The sequence below is a fragment of the Rhinopithecus roxellana genome, chromosome 13 (assembly GCF_007565055.1).
Source record: "Rhinopithecus roxellana isolate Shanxi Qingling chromosome 13, ASM756505v1, whole genome shotgun sequence".
In the NCBI taxonomy this organism is placed as follows: domain Eukaryota; kingdom Metazoa; phylum Chordata; class Mammalia; order Primates; family Cercopithecidae; genus Rhinopithecus; species Rhinopithecus roxellana.
In genome coordinates, this window is record NC_044561.1 from 2978922 (window position 1) to 3001091 (window position 22170).

General features: G+C 53.4%; 2 protein-coding genes across 8 annotated transcripts in view; both read left to right on the forward strand.

The window, feature by feature from the left end:
* The window catches only part of PLA2G6 (phospholipase A2 group VI), a 72059-nt gene extending 62070 nt beyond the window's left edge, over positions 1-9989 (forward strand). For all 7 annotated transcript variants that reach the window (XM_010389227.1, XM_010389228.1, XM_030914996.1 and 4 more), the window contains 6 exons: positions 667-817; positions 5296-5432; positions 5825-5979; positions 7829-7996; positions 8904-8977; positions 9177-9989. In XM_010389227.1, the coding sequence (XP_010387529.1) occupies positions 667-817; positions 5296-5432; positions 5825-5979; positions 7829-7996; positions 8904-8977; positions 9177-9321 (830 nt within the window). In that variant the 3' untranslated portion in view covers positions 9322-9989. The remainder of the gene's footprint in view (positions 1-666; positions 818-5295; positions 5433-5824; positions 5980-7828; positions 7997-8903; positions 8978-9176) is intronic.
* Positions 9990-10451: 462 nt separating this feature from the next.
* Positions 10452-22170, forward strand: part of BAIAP2L2 (BAR/IMD domain containing adaptor protein 2 like 2) — a 33633-nt gene continuing 21914 nt past the window's right edge. The window contains exons 1-5 of the mRNA XM_030915866.1: positions 10452-10478; positions 10757-10935; positions 12069-12144; positions 12926-13012; positions 13354-13415. Coding sequence (XP_030771726.1) covers positions 10885-10935; positions 12069-12144; positions 12926-13012; positions 13354-13415 — 276 coding nt within the window. The 5' untranslated portion in view covers positions 10452-10478; positions 10757-10884. The remainder of the gene's footprint in view (positions 10479-10756; positions 10936-12068; positions 12145-12925; positions 13013-13353; positions 13416-22170) is intronic.

Consider the following 22170-nt stretch of genomic DNA (forward strand, 5'->3'; position numbering starts at 1 on the left):
TCCTAGAGGTGCAGCTGGCCCCTTGGCCCTGTCTGTTCTGAAGGCTCAAAGGACAGGGCTGTTCCTTGTTTCCTGTGACAAACAAGGTGGGTCTAACTTTTATAAGCTTTTACTCTTCAGGGGCTCTTCTTTAAGGAAAATAATACAAAATCAAGAATACAAAATGAGGTGCAGAGCCCTGGGGCTGCTGAAGCAAGGCTTCAGTGGTTTTTGAGTCTCTCTGTTGCCCAGGCTAGAGTGCAGTGGTGCATCTCAACTCACTGCAACCTCCGCTCCCGGGTTCACGTGATTCTCCTGCCTCAGCCTCCCGAGCAGCTGGGATTACAGGCTCCTGCCACCACACCTGGTTAATTTTTGTATTTTTAGTAGAGACGGGGTTTCACCATGTTGGGCAGGCTGGTCTCAAACTCCTGACCTCAAGAGATTCACCCGCCTCAGCCTCCCAAAGTGCAGGGATTACAGGCGTGAGCCACCATGCCCAGCCGGAAGGGGGCTTCTCTCTGTCCGGAATGTTGCAAAGGAAGGGCCCAGAATGTGGGTTTGCTTAGGCCTCGGTAAATTCGCTTCTTCCTGCCACCTCCTGCGCTCAGGCCCTCTGCAGGCTGTTCTCTGGGAGCCCTGCGTGTGGCCGTTGCATCTCCCCACCTCCGACCCCCTTATTCCTAGGTAAGTCCATGGCCTACATGCGTGGCGTGTACTTTCGCATGAAGGATGAGGTGTTCCGGGGCTCCAGGCCCTACGAGTCAGGGCCCCTGGAGGAATTCCTGAAGCGGGAATTTGGGGAGCACACCAAGATGACGGACGTCAAGAAACCCAAGTAAGCCTGGCGCACTGGGGCCGTGACCACAGCTGTGCCCACTGTGGCTGTTCCCTGGGGACAGAGGGCTCCCTGTCCTGCTGGGGGAGGGGGAAGAGCGCCCCATGCTTGAGGGCAGCAGAGGGAACCCCCTTCCCAGGGAGGCGGAGGGCCTGGCTCTGTCCTGCCTGGCCAAGGGTCTGGGACTTGCCTGGAAAGAGCCTGGGCCACCCTTCTCTGAGACCACCTGGGCAGAGGCTGGGTTTTTGCTACCCAGGCAAAAAGAACCCACTGGCCTTTCAAAGGACACGGCTAAAGATTTTCTCACATTTCAGACAGCACTTGCTCCCCGGGTCAGACTACTAGGTTATAATCAGACGGCTTCAGTCCTGCCTGTAATTTAAGGTCTATGAGACTTGAACTAATTTAAGTCAGACTAAAGGAGAAAGTCACATTTCCAGGAAGCATTTGTTTGGGAGGCCCAAATCCTAGGACTAAGCAATGCATCCCATTTGGGGCCGGATGAAAGGTGTGTTCCAGGAGGAGCGTTTTGAGCATTTCTGAGTGATTTTTTTCATATTCTGAAAGTGAGTCTCCCCCAGTCTTAGGGGCTCGGCATCCCGTCTGTGGGCTTCCCTAGGGTCCAAGGCCAGGGACCTTAAATCTTTTTTCCCACTCCGTGGCTTGTCTTTTTGCTCTGTGGTGTTTCTAGGTTTATTTTTATTTTTTTCATTTTTTTTGGTGGGCCCATGTTCTTAATGGGGTAGATAGTATTTATAAATATTTTTCTTCTTGTAGTTTGTGATTTTTTCCTTTCTTTCTTTTTTTTTGAAAAAGGGTCTTGCTTTGGGGCCCAGGCTGGAGTATATTGCCATGAACACGGCTTACTGTGGCCTCGACCTCCTGGGCTCAAGCAGTCCTCCCATCTCAGCCTCCTGAGTAGCTGGGACTACTGGCATGTGCCAACGCGTGTGTTTTTTGTAGAGATGGGGTTTCACCATGTTGCCCAGGCTAGTCTTGAACTCCTGAGCTCAGGTGACCCTCCCGCCTCGGCCTCCCGTTACAGGCGTCAGCCACCGTGCCCAGCCTAGTTTGTGCTTGTTATGTCTCATTCACGAACCCCTTTGCTGCCCCCAGGCAGCATACGATTCTCCTGTGTCAAGCTGGAAAGCTCTCTAGATCTGCCTTTTACGTCGAGATCTTTTATCAACCTGGAATTGATTTTTGTATGAGGGTGAAGTCCAAGATCCAATTTAATGTTTTCCACATGATTGGCTGATTGGCCAATTTTCCCAGCCCCATCTGTGAAGTCTGTCCTTTGCTCCGCTTCCTCGGCAGTGGGTCAAGCGTCCCTCTGTGCTTGGATCTGCTCCAGGCTGTGTTCTGTTCCACTGGTTGGAAAGCTGTCCCTGTGCCCGGACCACAGAGCATAAATGACTACAGCTGTGTGGTGAGTCCTGGTGTCTGGACGGCAGATCCTCCACCTTGGCCTTGTTCAACAACACCATGGCTATTCTTGGGGGCAGTAGAGAAAAGTGGATACAAGCATTGACCCTGAAGTTTCTACCTCTTCTCAAAAGTAGGAATATGCCAGGCATGGTGGCTCAAGCCTGTAATCCCAGCTCTTTGGGAGGCTGAGGCAGAAGGATCACTTGAGGCCAGGAGTTCGAGACCAGCCTGGGCAACATAGTGAGACCCTCATCTCTACAACAAAATTAAAACTAACAGGTAGCTGGGCATGGTGGCATTATGGCTGTAGTCCCAGCTACTTGAGAGGCTGAGGTGGAAGGATCACTTGAGCCCTGGAGGCTGAGGCTACAGTGATCTGTGATCCCATCACTGCTCTCCAGCCTGGGCAATAGAGTGAGACCCTGCCTTAAAAAAACACAAACACACACACACAAGCTATAAAAAGAAAAATATTTATAAATTCTACTCCATTAAAAACATGGTTCCACCCAAATAAATAAATACAACAAAAACACCATAAAGGGAGTAAAAAGACAAGCCACAGAGTAGGAGAAAAGTGCCAGGTGCGGTGGCTCACGCCTGTAATCCCAGCACTTTGGGAGGCTGAGGCAGGTGGATCACGAGGTCAAGAATTCAAGACCAGCCTGACCAAGATGGTGAAACCCCATCTCTACTAAAAATACAAAAATTAGCCAGGCGCAGTGGCAGGCGCCTGTAATCCCAGCTACTCGGGAGGCTGAGGCAGGAGAATTGCTTGAACCTAGTGGGTAGAGGTTGCAGTGAGCTGAGATCATGCCACTGTACTCTAGCCTGGGCGACAGAGTGATACTCCATCTCAAAAAAACAAAAAAAACAAAAAAACAAAAAAAAAAAAACAGTAGGATAAAAGATTTCAAATCCATACATCCATCAAAGGACTCATTTTCAAAAGATGAAAAGATCATTCAGAAATGCTCAAAATAGTAACCACCATTTTGCTTTCTCTTCCTATGAGTTTGACTACTCCAGGTACTGTTAAGTAAAATTTGTGGGGGATAATTGATTTGGACCAGGATTCTGTACCAGGCCCAACAGACCAAACCAATATGGAGTCACTCATGCCAAGTGAACCTAGTTAGCTTAGGCATATACCCATGTAACAAATAGCTGAGTTCTGGTTAGCTACAATAGCTGAGCTTTAATCAATCCTAGATAGCCACCTGATTCAAACAAGGCACACCGATTAAGTTCCATACCTCACTTTGGTTTTCAGCCCATCAATGCTGCCTGACCAGGTTTCAGGCCAGAGTTCTTTGAACCTATTCTGGTTTTGTGGGCTGTCTCTCAGTTCATCAATAAAAGCCAATTAACATCTCTAAATTTGTTCCAATTTTATCTTTGACAGTACCTTATATAAGTGGAATCATACAGTATTTGTCTTTTTGTGACTGCCTGCCTGCCTGCCTGCCTTCCTTCCTTCCTTCTTTCCTTTCTTTCTTTCTTTTTTTTTTTTTTTTAGACAGGGTCTTGCTCTATCGCCCAGGCTGAGTGCAGTGGCGCAATCTCGGCTCACTGCAATTTCCGCTTCCCGGGTTCAAGTGATTCTCCTGTCTCAGCCTCCCAAGTAGCTGGGATTACAGGCGCCCGCCACCACACCCAGCTAATTTTTTGTATTTTAGTACAGACAGGGTTTCACCATGTTGACCAGGCCGGTCTTGAACTCCTAACCTCGTGATCCACCCACCTCGGCTTCCCAAACTGCTGGGATTACAGGCGTGAGCCACCGCACCCGGCCATGACTGGCTTATTTCACTTGGCATCCATGTTGTAGCATGTGTCAGAATTTCCTTCCTTTTTAAGGCTGAAAAACTCCATTGTCTGTATCCACCACGTTTTGCTTCTCCATTCATCCACTGGTGGATATTTTGGTTGCCACCTTTTGGCTATTGTAAATAACACTGCTGTGAACGTCAGGTGTGCAAGTACCTGTCTGAGGCCTACTCTCTATTACTGGTGCCTTCTCCAGAGAGTATTCTGATGGGTTCAGTTTGATCATATTTTAAGATTTTTGTGTCCACGCTGGTGGGGAGCTTGACCCGTTTTTTCCTATTTTGGGTTTTGAGGAAATATTTCCTCTTCTTATTTTTTTTGGAAGAGTGAGTGTAATAGTGACTTTATTTTGAATTTATGGTAGAACTTCAGAGTAAATGCTTCTAGGCCTGGGGTTTGCTTGATGGGAAGATTTTTGATGATGGAGTTAGTTTCTTTAGTGGTTGTAAGACCACTTGGGGTTTCTAAATACCTTTTTGAATTAGTTTTGGTTAAGTGAGGTTTTCTAGGAATGTGTCCATTTCATCTAAATCTTCAAGCTTGCTGGCATAGAGTGGTTCAATTTTTTTTTCTTTTTTTTTTTTTGAGACGGAGTTTCACTCTTGTCACACAGGCTGGAGTGCAATGGTGTGATCTCGGCTCACTGCAACCTCCTCCTCCTGGGTTCAAGCAATTCTTCTGCTTCAGCCTCCCAAGTAGCTGGGATTACAGGCATGCGCCACAATGCCTAATTTTTGTATTATTAGTAAAGACGGGGTTTCACCATGTTGGCCAGGCTGGTCTCGAACTCCTGACCCTCAGGTGATCCACCTGCCTCGGCCTCCCAAAGTGCTGGGATTACAGGCATGAGCCACCGCAGCCACTCGATTCTCCTTTTGCTAATGTCTGCAGTGTCTGTTGATGGCCCCTTTTCTTTCCTAATTCTGATAACAGATAACAGACCTGTTTTATCAGTCTTGCCGCAGGTTTTCCCATTGGATTAGCCTTTCAAAAAAACCAGCTTTTGCCGAATTGCCCTCCCAAGGTTGGACCAATCTGACACTCCTCCAGCACTGCCGGAGAGAGCCTGTTTTTGGGGGATGGTGGGAGAAGCCCACCTATCCCAAACAGAGATTGGAGTAGGCACTCTGCTGCCCAAGGCCCTGGGGTGTGAATGGTGGGGAAGGGGAAAGGTGAATGGGCGGGTGGCTCAGCAGTCCTCCTGCCTCATTTCTCTCCAGGGTGATGCTGACAGGGACACTGTCTGACCGGCAACCAGCTGAACTCCACCTGTTCCGGAACTACGATGCTCCAGAAACTGTCCGGGAGCCTCGTTTCAACCAGAACGTTAACCTCAGGCCTCCAGCTCGGCCCTCAGGTTTAAATCAGTTTGATGCATCCATGGGAAGCAACTGGCCCAAGAGGCTGCAGGGTGGTGGGTAGGAGTCATGCACTTGCCATCAGGCACCCTCACTGTGCCACCAGCCCACGCACTGTAGTGGTCTTTATTGGCTGAGGACAGGGATTGCAGGGGAGCTGTCAGGCCCCCGGCAGGTTAGAAAAGTCCCTGGAAAGTTCTCAGCTGTACCTGCCTTCCACCGGGACGAACTGGCCAGACAGTGTAGCCTTGTGGGTCCTGCTTCTGTACAGTTCCCAGCCTCCCCTCTTCCCCCACTCCCAGCCCCCAACATGCACACCCTGAGATCTGGAGCGCATGGGTTTTATACCAGTTCCTTGTGCCACTGGGCCACCCTCCTTCCCCGCCCCTAGACCAGCTGGTGTGGCGGGCAGCCCGAAGCAGCGGGGCAGCTCCTACTTACTTCCGACCCAATGGGCGCTTCCTGGACGGTGGGCTGCTGGCCAACAACCCCACACTGGATGCCATGACCGAGATCCATGAGTACAGTCAGGACCTGATCCGCAAGGTGAGTGCCGCAGGCCAGAATGCCTGGACCCGCTGCTCCCTGGAGCCAATCCTGTTTCAGCAAACTATGCTAGGGACTGACCCCCAGGACAGCAGGTGGCTTTTACACATGCACTTATTCATACGTGCACGCAGGGCAACTTGATCTCACTGGAACCTGTTCCACGGGTGGAGTCTGCCTGAAGCACTGTGCTAAGGGGGGTCTGAGGACCACTGTGCTCTAAGTGTGCATGAATGGGGAGGGCAGCATGCGTACCGTGAACGTACCACTCCAGCCAGCCTGGGGACAGGACACGTGCTTGCCCTTGAGCTCGCCTCTGTGGATAGACAGTCCAACAGGAATGCCTGCCCCCACGGGTTGCTGGTGCTGTGGTGGAGGACTGTGATGCCTCTGCTAAAAGTCCTGGGGGCTCGGAAAGGGCTCCATGGAACAGGGGACCCATCCTGAGGCCTTTGGGGACAGAGCAGTGCAGAATCAGTGATCTGGAGGAAGAGCAGCAGCCCTCCCCCTGCGGAGGTACAGCAGAGGCTGGCAGGACCCAGCATGCTAGGGGAGGCCCTGTGGTGCGGCGGGCAGTGGGTGACCAGTGTGGGCGAGCACGGTGGCTGAGCTCGGGCCCTGGAGCCAGAGCGTGTCTGGGGGTCCCGGTTCTGCCCGTGCTCACTGCAGCTACTGAATGGGGCCATCATAGCGCCTGCCTCGGGAGGCTGCCAGGCCTTGGACTGCTGTTGGCTGGGAAATGTTCACAGCAGCGCCCGGAGCCTGAGCTCCATCCTTGCTCTGTGGTTTCCGGAAGCCCCAGGGCATCCTGGGCGTCGCAGCAGAGGCTCTGGGTGGACAGACAAGGGAGCGCCCTCTAGGGGCCAGACCAGGCAGGGCGGGCTTTCTGCAGGCGGCAGAGACTGTCAGACCCTAGCCAGTCTAACTCTCCTATTGTGTGCGAATGGGGAGCCTGGGACCCAGAGTGGGAGGCATCACCCAAGATCATCCTGCAAATTGGCAGCAGAGCTTGTTCGGAAACAAACAAGAGAGGCAGCGGCCGGGCGTGGTGGCTCACGCCTGTAATCCCAGCACTTTGGGAGGCCGAGGCAAGCGGATCATGAGGTCAGGAGATCTAGACTATCCTGGCTAACACAGTGAAACCCCGTCTCTACTAAAACTACAAAAGAAATTAGCCGGGCAAGGTGGCAGGTGCCTGTAGTCCCAGCTACTCGGGAGGTTGAAGCAGGAGAATGGTGTGAACCCGGGAGGTGGAGCTTGCAGTGAGCCAAGATCGCACCACTGCAGCCCAGCCTGGGCAACACAGCGAGACTGTCTCAAAAAAAAAAAAAAAAGAAAAAGAGAGGTAACACCCAGGGCTCGGGTTCAAGCCTTAGCCCCTACTTCCCTACCATGTGGCCCTGGCAGCTGCTTCCGGGCCTGAGCTGTGCTGAGAGCCCTCATTTGCAAACTGGGTGATCGGTGCCCTCTCCACAGACTGGCTGGAGATTAAATGAAGTAATGATGCAAACACCTGGCAAATCACTAACACCAAGAAACACCCTCTGCTTTTCCTCCCCTGGCCACGACTTGACTTGGGCCAGGATCAGATGGGGTGGGCGAGATCCTTCTCGCAGCTGGTGTATGTGTGGTCCTGTTGGTACAAAGGTGCTATCCTGAGCAGATGGCATGTGATGCCCGCACCATCCCTTCCGGGGTCACGTGCAAGGGGCTGGCTGGAAATCATGCCAGGCGTGCTCTTGCCACCAGAGACCTCTTGCCCTGTTCTCATGTGCCCCAGAGCCCAGCGTTGGGCCTCCCCTTGCCTGTAGAAGGTCCCTTCTGACTGCCCCTGTCCTGTTCCCAACAGGGTCAGGCCAACAAGGTGAAGAAACTCTCCATCGTTGTCTCCCTGGGGACAGGGAGGTCCCCACAGGTGCCTGTGACCTGTGTGGATGTCTTCCGTCCCAGCAACCCCTGGGAACTGGCCAAGACTGTTTTTGGGGCCAAGGAACTGGGCAAGATGGTGGTGGACTGTGTGAGTGTGGGCCCCTCCCCCAGGCCACTTCCCTCAGGGTCTGCAGCCCAGGTGGACGGCTTCCCCTCATCCTGTGGGGCCTTTGGTGCCGGGGGAGACAGCAGGGCTGTGTCCATCGCCTTTAGCCAGCTGGAGGGAGAGAGAGTCCCCAATTCGGAGTCTCAGTGCAGGGCAGGGACCCTCAGTGACCACCAGCAGGGGGGTTTTCAAACCCTTTTTAGCTGTGGATCCTTTTCTGCAAACATAGCCCAGTGTAGAAGCCCAGAATGGACAAAAGCTGCAGAGTGGGCAGCCACTCACCCCTATAATCCCAGCACTTTGGGAGGCTAAGGCGGGTGAATCACTGGAGCCCAGCAGTTTGAGACCAGCCTGAGCAATATCATGAGACTTCGTCTCTACAAAAAAATTAAAAACTTAGCCGGACATGGTGTGCCTGTGGTCCCAGCTACTCAGGAGGCTCAGGTGGGAGGATTGCTTAAGCCCAAGAGGCAGAGGCTGCAGGGAGCTGTGATCATGCCACTGCACTCCAGCCTGGGCAACAGAAGCAGACCTTGTCTCAAAAAATAAAAATAAAAAAAAAAAGAAAGAAACTTCAGGGAGAGGGGACATGGAGGCCTGTCCACTCAGCCACTGCCCTTTTCCCAACTCACCCGCTACACTTTTCCCAACTCACCATCCCTGAAGGGCACTGCTGAGACCTCTGCCCCTCTGACTGCACGGCTGGGACAGTCCCTGCAGTCCCAGGAAGGGGTGTTGCCTGAGCCACTCTGCTGCTGTGTGGCTCAGCCGGACTCGAAAGAGCCTGGGGCTCCCAACGCCAGGGCTCTGAGAGTACAGGGCAGGGCCAGGCGGAGTGCGGGCCAGGGGGGCTGTGGGCCTGGTGCTCAGCAAGGCTGCTTCTCACCAGTGCACGGATCCAGACGGGCGGGCTGTGGACCGGGCGCGGGCCTGGTGTGAGATGGTCGGCATCCAGTACTTCAGGTGAGGGCTCAGCCGCCCCAGCCCTTGGCCCCATGCCCTGGCCTGGTCAGTCTCACCAACCTTCCCTTCCCAGCCCTGGTGTGGACTTTCCCTTTCCCCAAGAGTCTGCTCTGTTCCCCAAGCCCACCCTGGTCCTAGCTGGCATCCCCTGCCCAGCCTGAGCAGCCTAGGGTGACCCCCTCCTCCCTGGCCCGAACAGATTGAACCCCCAGCTGGGGACGGACATCATGCTGGATGAGGTCAGTGACACAGTGCTGGTCAACGCCCTCTGGGAGACTGAGGTCTACATCTATGAGCACCGTGAGGAGTTCCAGAAGCTCATCCAGCTGCTGCTCTCACCCTGAGGGCCCCCAGCCTCTCACCGGCCCCAGCTGACGTCGTCCATTCAGCCCCTGCCAGGCCAGGCCCAGCCACTGCCCTCCTGGGCAGATGCGGGCCCAGGCGGCTCTGCGTCCATAGACCAGGCCTGGGAGAATGCCAAGCTGCCTGCCCGAGGCTGGTCCTGAAGGCCTCTTTCCCACTAACCCTGCCTTCCAGCACTTTCTGTCATCCCAGGCTGGGAAAGTCTAGAGCCCCCTTTGGCCCCTTTCACTGACTGTAAAGGACAACTGACTCCCCCATCAGCTCAAACATTAAGGGTACCCGGGCGCAACTGTACCCCTGCCCCCAGCCACAGCCTCCCTGAGGGCCTGTGGGGCTGCCTCCGCCCTAGCCCTAGCAAGGGCACTCCCAGGCTTCCTAGTGGGTGCATCCCACTCCCTCTGCCCTCTGCTCCGTTCCCTGAGGGCTGGGACTAGAGAAATGGGGTGTTCCCTACCCTATCAGCCAGGAAGGCCCAGGCCGCAGAAGCAGGATGCCCGTTCGACTTTGCCCCTCACACTGGCCCAGCTGCTCACACTGCCCCACCCCGAGAACTCTCAGCTCTCAAAGGTCATTCCTGGGGGTTTCTTCTTCCCAGTGGAAGTGGCTTAAGAGCCAAAACTGTGAAATAAACCATTTGGATTCAAGTTCACCTGTGTTGTGTGTGCAGTGGTGTGAGTTCCCCCTGCTCTCCCGAACCCCAACTCCTCTCAGCCTTGACCCTCGGCCTTGACCAGCCTTTTCCAGCCCTTAGGGTGTTCAGAGGCAGCTGCCAGGCCCACAAAGCCCAGGCAGGCCCAAGGGGGGACACAATCCTCAACCTCATCTTGGAGGACCCAGGGAGAGCCCCAGTTGTCACCCAGAGAGGCTGGGGACTCTGCATGGACAGGCAGCGCATGTGCAGGGCCAAGGTCTGCCCAGGACTGGGCAACTCCAGCGTCTGTGCTGCTCCCGCTCCAGCAGGTGGAGGAGCTGGGCGGGCCAGAGTGGCTTTGGAAGCCACAGAGGGCGTGGCCCCACAGTGAGCCGCAGGCCTGAGGACAGTGAGAAGTAAAGCAGCGTTCACCTCCAGAGGCTGCGTCTGCTGGGTCTGGCAGAGAGGGTCCTCCGGGAGGGCATTGGGCAACGCCAACCCAGTAAGGTGGGCAATGCCTGGTATAGGCAGGTGGGAGGGCGGGGCCCCCCAGGGTCAGGGGTCCTTGAGGAGGGGTTGGCCCAGGAGGGGGCTCATCCACATGGGCACTTGTATCAGCCCATGGCTCTGAGGGGTGAATAATTGAAGGGCAGGTCACACGAGCCCGCCCGCCCGTCACAGATGCCTTCCCCACCGGGTCCGGTTACGCCCCAGATCACATTCTGACATCCCGAACTGGTGAATAATTAAGCTGCCACTCCTCTGAGGCAGGCCTCCATCTCCAGGTCCCTCTCTGCAGCTTCCTCGCTGCCGGCGGAGCCGTGGGCACCTGAGGAACCACCCACCACTGCTCCCGGCTGTGCCATCACCACCAGCTCCCTGCCTCCTGTTCAGACCCGGCGACAGCCCCTCCATGGCCCCCGAGATGGACCAGTTCTACAGGTCCACCATGGCCATCTACAAGGTGAGCACGTGGGTGGCCAAGCCAGGGCCTGAGCCCCTCCTCCCAGGGCACAGAAGTCATGCCCGCTTTGGAGGACGGAGGGCCAGCCGGGGCTGCAGGTGTCCTGGAAAGGGAAGCCTGGAGCCAGGCTGGGCCGGGGTGGGTACGGGGGTAAGGATCCCTGAGGGCACTCAGCCATACAGCAGGAACCCCCAACTCCCAGATGCTGGACAAGGCAGAAGAGGGCCCAGGGCCCAGGGTGGGGAGAGTTGAGAGTCTGGATGAGAAGGGCCTGGCTGCCCAGCCTGGGAATAAAGACCCCCCCCTCCCCTCTCTCTCTCATTTCTGAGCCCCTCACTCAGACTTCCTACCTCACCCCCAGGGGGTTGCTGCAGCCGCCACAGACATTTAGCACCTCCTGTGTGCAGGACCCTTTCACCTGTAAGCCTCAGGCCACCCACCTGTGAAGTTGAAAATGACCACCCTGTTTGATAGATGAGAAAACTGAGACCAAATGGGTTAAACAGCTCATTCAAGGTCATGGAGGGAGGAAGAGGCACTGCTGGGACTTGAACCAAGACCCAAGTCCAAGTCCTGGCCTAAGTCCAGGCCTGTCTCCACCATCCAGGGAGCTCTCTGCCCTGCCCCAGCCTGGGGTGGCCCACACTAATCCAGCCACAGCCCTGCCTATGGCGGGGCTGTTCTTGGAGGAGGGCAAGAGCTGCCCTTGCCCCTGGGGCGACTGTTGGCTTCCCCATGTGTCTAGCCCAGCAAGGCCTGGACACAGGCAAGGCTGAGCCGTGCCCAGTGGGGACCACAGCGGGTGGGCCAGCTTCAGCCCAGCAGGAGGAGAACCTCCCAGGTGCGCCATCTCGGGAGGTACCTCGGTCCCGCCAGAGCAGCTGTGAGCCGGAGCTGGTTGTGAGGGGACCATAGCTTGGAACAGGACCCCAAAAGATGGGCTCTGAGGTCCCACAGCCAAGAGCCAGGATTCTGGGTGAGCCTAGGTTTGTAGGTGGGCTCCCCAAAGTCTGGGAGCTTCTCACTGGGCTGGGGGTGCCCTGTCCCTGATGCCTGGTGACTTGACTCTGTCCATTGTTCCTTCTCGCTCCCCCATCTCCACACCTTTTTCCTCCCCTGGCCCTGGGGTCCAGAGCATCATGGAGCAGTTTAACCCCGCCCTGGAGAACCTGGTGTACCTGGGCAACAACTACCTGCGTGCCTTCCATGGTGAGTGCCTGCCCAGGCCACCGAGCACCAGCCCTGGGCCTCTGCTGTCCCCACCTCCAGGCCCCTCCCAGATTCTCTGCACCCCACACCTGTTCATCCTCAGTCCTACACCCTCCTACCCACCACCCTCACCCTCATACCTCTGCAGCCAGAGAGGCCTTATGCACCCCCACTCTCCTGTGCCCACTCATCCCAGTCCACACCCAGCACCCCTCATTGCCCCCTCCTTCAGGTGCCTCCAGACACTCCCATGATACAGTAGCAGGCCCTGCAGGCCCACACAACCCCAGTGCAACCCCTGATACATTTCTAGGTATCAGCTCAATGCCACCTGCTGAACCCACCCCTATACCCAGTCCCACCTCTGCACCCAGGCTCACACAGCAGCTGGCTTCCTCACTTTGACCGGCCACCATCCACACGCCCTACAGCTGGCCTTGACACTCACTCGGTCCCCACACAAGCCCTTGTACCGGTCCGCTTTGGCCGCTCATACCTGCCAACAGCACCCCTCTACCCACCAGCGCTGATCAACCCTGAACCTCAGGGCCACCCATTCCCCTGCTTCTTGGATGCTGTCCACGCCACCTCCCTGCCCCCAGCCCTCACCTTATGCCCCACACCTGAGCTTCACAGCTCAACTGGCCACACCCTCCTCAGGGGCACACACAGATGCCCACACCCCACCCAGGACAGACACAGGCCCTTCCAGATGAAAAGAGCCTCCAGAAGGGTGGGGCAGAGGCAGGGCTGGACCGGACCTGTCCCTCCTGGTCCATAGCTCTGTCTGAGGCAGCCGAGGTCTACTTCAGTGCCATCCAGAAGATCGGGGAGCGCGCCCTGCAGAGCCCCACATCGCAGATTCTGGGTGAGGCTCCCCCTCCATGGCAGACCCCATTGTCGGGCCCTTCTTTTGCACCCTTGCCCTTCCAGCATGCCTCGTGTCCCTGACACAGGCCTTGCAGCCCAAGGCCCAGAGCCAGACTCTCGTTCTGCGGCCCAGGCTCCCCGCCACCACTCCCTGCTGGGCTGCTTCCAGGCTGGGACACGCACAGCCTGGCTCACAGAGAGCCATATGGGAAGTTCCCGGACTTTGGTCCTGAAATCCAGCCTCGGGCAGGCCCTCTGTTGGCTTTCAGCGGAAGAGGGTGGTGGGCGGGCAGGGCAGGCTTCCCCACACCAAAGCCACAGCTCCATCCATGCCTCCAGGGGAGATCTTGGTGCAGATGTCTGACACCCAGCGGCACCTGAACTCTGACCTGGAGGTGGTGGTGAGTATCAGACTCCAGGGCCTGAAGGGGTCACTCGAGGAAAGCGGGGTGCGTTCCAAGGAGAGGGCCCAGCCTACCAGATACCCTTCCCAGGGAGGATGACCGTGGCTGCCCTTCCCAGCACCTGGCTCTGTGGGGCACGGTTCCTTGCAGTAGTCATTCAAGCTTCTAGCAGCCCTAGGAGGCTGGTGGCATTTCTGCCTCCATTTTATAGAGGAAGAAACTGAGTCTCAAAGAGCTAGTCATTGCCTGAGATGCCAGAGTGAGTGGAGGCCCAAGGAAGAGAAAGGCCCTTTCGCTGCAGCCCTCCTCACTGCAGCCCCCAGGGAGCAGCCACACGGACCTGACCGTGTCACTCCCAGGAGCAGAATCATTCCACGGCCCCACTGCCCACAGAACTGAACACAGGCTTCTCAGCGAGGGGTCCCACGTTCTGCTGATCCAGCAGCTTCTCCCGACACCCCCAACACAGCTCAGCTCCTCGGAAGAGCTGGCCCTCTGCTGGTGTCCCCGCCACGGAGCTGCTGCCCTGCTGTCCCCTTAGCCTACAGCCACCAGTCCCTTCCTCTGCTGTCCCGTTGAGAAGCAGCGGTCCCCTCCTTCCCAAAGCCTCCTCTGACTCCCTGGGGCAGTTTCAGTCACCCCTCCCCCCTGGACTCCAACAGATGCTTCTGTCTGTTCTTAGCTCGTGGTGGCTTCAAAGCCCAGCTTCGCCAGTGACTAGTTTTGTGACCTTGGATTCTGCGCCTCTGCTTACCTATCTGAGAAATGGAGAGAATCATAGTAACTGCCTCCCAGCATTCTTGAGAGGATGAAGTGAATTAATAAGCATAAACTGTTTGCCCTGGCCCCCGCAAGGCCCCTGGGTACCTTAGCTATGAGAACTAGAAGTTAACTCGCCTGCTCCTATCCCTCCCGAGACTGGGAGCTCCGCAAAGGCTTCCTTCCGCTTCCTTCGTCTCCGTAGCTCCAGGGCCTGGCGCCAAGCAGGGCTTCAATGACACAGGAAAGAAAAGAGCCGAGGGAGTGGGCTTGGCTAGATGGAGAGAAGAGAGGGCTTTCCAAGGGAACACGGCAGCAGCCTGCACACAGCCATGAGTGGGCAGCGGGCAGACGTGAGCCAGGGCTTGAGCGCAGGGGCTGAGTGGGAGAGGTGGGGTGGGGCATACTGGTGAGGCGCCTCGGAAGGTTCGGAAGGAAATTTCAGCTAATTGTTCTCCCTCCAATGTGTGAAGGGAACCCCTGGAAGTCAGGGTGCTCTTTGGAGGATACCATAAAATACTGGTCAGCTGGGCATGACGAACAGTCTTTTTTTTTTTTTTTTTTTGAGATGGAGTCTCACTCTGTTGCCCAGGCTGGAGTCCAGTGTCGCGATCTCAGCTCACTGCAATCTCCACCTCCCAGGTTCAAGCGATTCTCCTGCCTCAGCCTCCCGAGTAGCTGGGACTACAGGCACCTGCCATCATGCCTGGCTAATTTTTTCATTTTTTTGTAGAGATGGGGTTTCACCATGTCGGCTAGGCTAGTCTTGAACTCCTGACCTCAAGTGATCTGCCCGCCTCGGCCTCCCAAAGTGCTGGGATTACAGGCATGAGCCACCGTGCCTGGCGGGGGAACAATTTTTCTATTAGAAAATGCACGTCCCACCCACACACAACAAGACCGTGCCCCAAGGTCCCTGGGCTCCGTGTACTCCGTGAGCACTTTAGGATGTTGCATTAAGTCCCTGCCACCCCGTTGGATGTGGGCACAGAAGTTATGGAGCCTGTGGGTTCCTGTCCTTGTGTTCAATGACTGACCTTGCCACTTGTGGCACACCTGGGCTGGGCAGGGATGAGTATTGCCCAGGCCCACTCAGTAAGGAGAGCTGCCCTCTCCAGGCAGTGGCACCTCAGTTGTGACAACTGGGCAGGTCCACTGGCCAGAATCACACCAAACAGAACAGTGCCAGAGGCCACCCCCACCTGTAGCTCATTTACTTGATCCCTACTTACTACCCTGTGCCAAGCGCTGTGGGAGGCAGTGGGGATACAGCAGACAAAAACCCCTGCCACCCCAAGGAGGGAGCCAGAAATATCCACAGTGAGTAAGTGAATCAATACGTAACACGTTCCATGCAAAATATGCTAGGAGAAAAGTAGAGCAGGGACGGGATGTCTTTGGTGGGGGTGCAGCTTTTAACAGATGCTCAAGGAAAACATCACCAGAAAGGTGACATTGAAAAAGGCCTAAAGGGCCCAGCGCAGTGGCTCACGCTTATAATCCCAGCACTTTGGGAGGCCGAGATGGACGGATCACCTGAGGTCAGGGGTTCGAGACCAACCTGGACAACATGGTGAAACCTTGTCTCTACTAAAAATACAAAAAAATTAGCCGGGCATGTGGTGACGGGTGCCTGTAGTCACAGCTACTCGGGAGGCTGAAGCAGGAGAATCGCTTGAACCTGGGAGGCGGAGGTTGCAGTGAGCCGAGATCACGCCACAGCACTCCAGCCTGGGTGACAGTGAGACTCTGTCTCAAAAAAAAAAAAAAGAAAAAGAAAAGAAAAAGGCCTGAAGGAGGTAAGGGCATTAGCCAGGGAGACCTCTGGGGGAAGGGACAGCGCGTGGAAAGGCCGAAGGCTGCAGTAGAGGGCGAGTGTGAGATAACCAGCCATTAAGAGGCCCTGACCCTGCAGGCCCCGGCAGGACTGTGGTCCTTCCTCTCAGTGAAAGGGACACCATGGGAGGGTCTTGAGCCAAGGAGGGACAGGATCTGACTTAAAATTTTTTTTTTTAATGTTTTTTATTGTAAACTAAAACACAGACACAGAAAATCTTGCTGAACAGGTTAGAGCCGAATGAATCATTATTAGGCAAACAGACCTGAAACTACCATGCAGAACTTTGCCAGCCTCCCCAGAAGCTCCTTCAGGTGCCCCCATCAAAACCACAGCCTCTCCCTCCCTCTAACAGTGGCCACTGGTCTGAGGTCACATTTCCTTGTGTTCCTTTGTAGTTTATCACTCTACCTTACAGCCTGAGGCACTAGAATTTGGTTTTACTCTTAAAAAAAAATTTTTTTTTTGACCGGGTGTGGTGACTCATGCCTGTAATCCCAGCACTTTGAGAGGCCAAGGCGGGTGGATCACGAGGTCAGAAGATCGAGACCATCCTGGCCTACACAGTGAAACCCTGTCTCTATTAAAAATACAAAAAACTAGCCGGGCGTGGTGGCGGGCGCCTGTAGTCCCAGCTGCTCGGGAGGCTGAGGCAGGAGAATGGCGTGAACCCAGGAGGCGGAGCTTGCAGTGAGCCAAGATCGCACCACTGCACTCCAGCCCGGGCAAAAGAGCGAGACTCCATCTCAAAAAAAAAAGAGTCTCTTTGAACCTGTGGGTTCCCCTTCCATCTGTTTCTTTTCTTTACACTTTGTCTGTTGGAGACCCTGGGACCATCTGCCCTGACTTTCCTATAGTCTGGAAGTTGCTGATGGTGCTCTCCTGGTATGTTCAGCTGGTTTATCTGTCCTCTGGATCCGGAGGCTTGATCAGACTCCAATGCCATGCCCTTGGCAAGACCAGAAGGGCTGCTGAGTTCTTCCACCAGGAGGCATCGCTGTGTCCAGATCTGCCACGCATCACGGGATACGCACCACTGTTCTTCTGACGCCCTTTCAGAACAATCTTAGCTAGGATGCTTCCAGAAAGAGACGCTTCCCCTTATCCGCTGTTATTCCCCACTGGCACGTTTCATATGGGGAGGGCAGGAGAAAGGTGTCATTCATTCCCTTTATTCATCAGGTTCCAAGATAATGAATCTGTGCCCTGTCATCCTCTGAAGGTGAAGCCACCAATTAACTTTATGTTTTAACTAGCACCATTATGTAGTACTTTTATTTACTATAATCAATATCATAGATTTAAACTCATCTGATCTATTTCAATGGTTGGCAATTATTATCTTTATTGAGGTTGAAAATGTCCTATTCTTAGGGCCGGGCGCGGTGGCTCAAGCCTGTAATCCTAGCACTTTGGGAGGCCGAGACGGGTGGATCACGAGGTCAGGAGATCGAGACCATCCTAGCTAACCCGGTGAAACCCCGTCTCTACTAAAAAATACAAAAAACTAGCTGGGCGAGGTGGGGGGCGCCTATAGTCCCAGCTACTCGGGAGGCTGAGGCAGGAGAATGGCGTAAACCCGGGAGGCAGAGCTTGCAGTGAGCTGAGATCCGGCCACTGCATTCCAGCCTGGGCGACAGAGCGAGACTCCGTCTCAAAAAAAAAAAAAAAGAAAAAGAAAATGTCCTATTTTTGGCCAGTGGAAGCTTCTTCTTCTTCTTCTTTTTTTTCTTTTGACATGGAGTCTCGCCCTGTCGCCAAGGCTGAGGTACAGTGGCGCGATCTCGGCTCACTGCAACCTCCGCCTCCCAGGTTCAAGCAATTCTCCAGCCTCAGCCTTCCCGTGTAGCTGGGACTACGGGTATGCACCACTGCATCTGGCTAATTTTCATATTTCTAGTAAAGACGGAGTTTCACCATGTTGGCCAGGCTGATCTTGAACTCCTAACCTCAGATGATTTGCCCAGCTCAGCCTCCCAAAGTTCTGGGATTATAGGCATAAGCCACCGCACCTGGCCAGTGGAAGCCTCTTTAATCTGCCTCCTGAGTCCTTGCTGTCTGCCTGACAAGAGGTTCCAGGCTCATCTGCTACTTGTGCTGTGTGAGACGTGGAATCAGCTATTTCTTCATGAAGCCCTGTTTTTACTTTTTGTTTTTAGTGGCAAGTGGTATTTCAAAACCATAATCTGAATACCAGGGGTGCTCATTGCCTCTGGGTTGATCTTTGTTTCTAGGCTTTTTTGGTGGCTGTGCAATGCATAGATTGATACATATTTATATGCAATGTGTGTGTACACACATATAACACATATTCTGTCACTTTATTTCTGTTGCTGCACAAATTAATTTTATTTCTTTATTTATTTATTTTCAGAGACAGGGTCTCACTCTGTCACCCAGGCTGAAGTGCAGTGGCACAATCATATAGCTCATTGCAGCCTCCAACTCCTGGGCTCAAATGATCTTCCTGCCTCAGCCTCCCAAGTAGCTGGGACTATAGGCAAATGCCACCATGCCTGGCTAATTTTTTAACTCTTTTTATAGAGATGAGGTCTCACTATGTTGCCCAGGCTGGTCTTGAACTCCTGGCCTCGAGAAATCTTTCCATCTGGGCCTCCCAAAGTGCTAGGATCACTTTCAGACCATTGATTCGTTTTTTTTTTTTTTTTTTTTTTTTTTTTTTCTGTTTCATGGGGCTTTCTGGTGTTTTAGTTGTCAGTAGGAAAGTTACTCTTTTCCATATTCTCTTTTTTCTAATAATAACTTTCTATTGGATTTCACCTCAGAGATTTTCTGTGGAAAAGTAGGTTTTTTCCTGAAATTGTAGAAGGAACACAGTCAAGACAGCTTTTCTCACTTCGCAAGATCTCTTTCTGTTGTTCTTATGTAGTTTTCCAAAAATATGGCAGCTCCCTTTCTGCGGTTTCCTGCTTCTGTTCATGCTCCTACTTTTGTTAGACTTTCTCTTTCCTTTTGTGTCTGTTGTCCTTGTTCCTGATTTTGATCCCCCTCACCGCATATTCTCCTCCACGTGGGCCCTGTCTGGATGGGAGCCTGACTGGTCAGTTTCAAGACTTCCTAGAGGCTCAACTAGTCCAGCCCCTTCAGACCAGGGACCTCTTGCCTTCACCCTCTGGACTCACAAACTCCTTGGAGTTTCAGCTGCTGTTCTCAAACTGGCCTATTGAGCTTCCCATGGCCATCTGCTGACCATGTTGGGGTGCGCCTGTGCTCAGGTCCCTCGACACCCAGTTACCTCCCACTGCTCCATCCACGTGGATGCTGGTCACACTGGCTTCACAGCTGGTGCTGATTTGTGTTTGAGGGATTGTAGAGATATACAGTCACCTAGTTTTGTTCTGAATGTTGTCTTGAGTTTCTTTATTTTTTTCTTTTGGTGTTTTGTTTTGTTTTGTTTGTTTTTTGAGATGGAGTCTTGCTCTGTTGCCCAGGCTGGAGTGCAATGGCTCCATCTCAGCTCACTGCAACCTCTGCCTCCCGGGTTCAAGCTATTCTCCTGCCTCAGCCTACCGAATAGCTGGGATTATAGGCGCGTGCCACCATGCCTAACTATGTACTTTTAGTAGAGATGGGGTTTCACTATGTTGCCCAGGCTGGTCTGGAACTCTTGGAAGCTTACAATCACGGCAGAAGGTGAAGGGGTAACAGGTGCGTCACATGGCAAGACAGCAAGAGAGAGAGTGGGGAGGTGCCAGGCTCTATTTATTTATTTATTTATTTATTTATTTATTTTTGAGACAGAGTCCCACTCTGTTGCCCAGGCTGGCATGTAGTGGTGTGATCTTGGCTCACTGCAACCTCCACCCCCTAGGGTTCAAGCGATTCTCCTGCCTCAGCCTCCTGAGTAGCTGGGATTACAGGCCCCCGCCACCACACCCAGCTAATTTTTATATTTTTAGTAGAGATGGGGTTTCACCATCTTGGCCAGGTTGGTCTTGAACTCCTGACCTCGTGATCCACCCACCTCAGCCTTCCAAAGTGCTGGGATTACAGGCGTGAGCCACCGCGCCCGGCCTTATTTGTTTATTTTTTGAGATGGAGTTTTGCTCTTGTTGCCCAGGTGAAGGGGTAACAGGTGCATCATATGGCAAGAGAGCGAGAGAGAGAGAGTGGGGAGGTGGCAGGCCCTCTTTCTTTTCCTTTCCTTTTTCCTTTCCTTTTCCTTTCCTTCCTTTCTTTCTTTCTTGATGGAGTTTTGCTTTTATTGTCCAGGCTGGAGTACAGTGGCGTGATCCTGGCTCACTGCAACCTCCACCTCCCAGGTTCAAGCAACTCTCCTGCCTCAGCCTCCTGAGTAGCTGGGATTACAAGCACCCACCACCATGCCCGCTAATTTTTTGTATTTTTAGTAGAGATGGGATTTCACCATGTTGGCCAGGCTGGTCTCCAACTCTTGACCTCAGGCAATCCACCCGTCTCGGCCTCCCACAGTGCTAGGATAACAGGCGTGAGCCACCGTGCCCGGCCGCCAGGCTCTTTTTAAACAACCAGATCTTGCATGAACTCATTACTACAGGGAGGCCACCAAGCCATTCATGAGGGATCCGCCCCCATGATTCAAACACCTCCCACCAGGCCCCACCTCCGACACTGGGGATTACATTTCCATATGAGACTGGATGGGACACAGATCCAATCCATATCATGGGTGTATTGATACTTTTTTCTGTTTTATTGCTTAGGATCCCATTGTATGAAAATCCCACAATGTGTCTGTCCGTTCTGTTGATAGTCATTTGGGTCGTTTCCAGTTGAAGGCTATTATGGAGCTATTATGAATAAGGCAGCTGTGAACATTCTTGTACGAGTCTTTATGGATATATGTTTTCATTTCTGTTGGACAAATACCTAGGAGTGGAATTTGTAGGGCATGGCGTTGACATATGTTTATTAGAGTTCTCCAGTGTTCTTGTGCTATTCTGCATTCCGCCAGCAATGAATGAAACTTGCTGTCATTCTAAATTCTTGCCAGTGTTCAGCGTCGTCAGTCTGTTTTATTTTAGTCATTCTCGTGGGTATGGAGTGGCGTCTCACTGTGCTTTTGTTCTGATGTCCCTGATGACTAATGACTTTTAATGTGCTTACTGGACATTTGTACATCTTCTTCCTTAAGATGTTGGTTTAGCCGGGCGCGGTGGCTCAAGCCTGTAATCCCAGCACTTTGGGAGGCCGAGACGGGCGGATCACGAGGTCAGGAGATCGAGACCATCCTGGCTAACACGGTGAAACCCCGTCTCTACTAAAAAAATACAAAAAACTAGCCGGGCGAGGTGGCAGGCGCCTGTAGTCCCAGCTACTCGGGAGGCTGAGGCAGGAGAATGGCGTAAACCCGGGAGGCGGAGCTTGCAGTGAGCTGAGATCCGGCCACTGTACTCCATCGAGCCTGGGCGACAGAGCGAGACTCCGTCTCAAAAAAAAAAAAAAAAAAAAAAAAAAAAGATGTTGGTTTAGTCTTTTACTCATTTTTTATTGGGGTATACTTATTGTTGAATTCTTTATATAGTTAAGATATGAGTCCTTTGTCAGGAGATGTATGGGAAATGTATTTTTTCCAATCTGTAGCTTGCCTATTCATTTTCTTAATACTGTCTGTCTTTGATGAACATAAATTATAAATTTTTATAGCCAGGCATGGCAGCGCACACCTATAGTCTTAGCTACTTAGGAGATTGAGGTGGGAGGATCACTTGAACCCAGGAGTTCAAGGCTGAGGTTCAAGTGCAGTGGATCACACCACTGCGCTCCATTCTGGGTGACGGAGCAAGACACTGTCTTTTTTTGTTTGTTTGTTTGTTTGTTTTGAGACGGAGTCTCGCTCTGTCGCCCAGGCTGAAGTGCAGTGGCGCGATCTCGGCTCCCTGCAAGCTCTGCCTCCTGGGTTCACGCCATTCTCCAGCCTCAGCCTACCGAGTAGCTGGGACTACAGGTGCCCGCCACCACGCCAGGCTAATTTTTTTGTGTTTTAGTAGAGATGGGGTTTCACCATGTTAGCCAGGATGGTCTCAATCTCCTGACCTCATGATCCCAGCCCTAAGACACTGTCTCTAAAATTATAAATAAATAAATCCATAAATATTTATGAAGCCCAATTTTGCAATTTTTGTGCTTTTTTTTTTTTTTTTTTTTTTTGCAGTG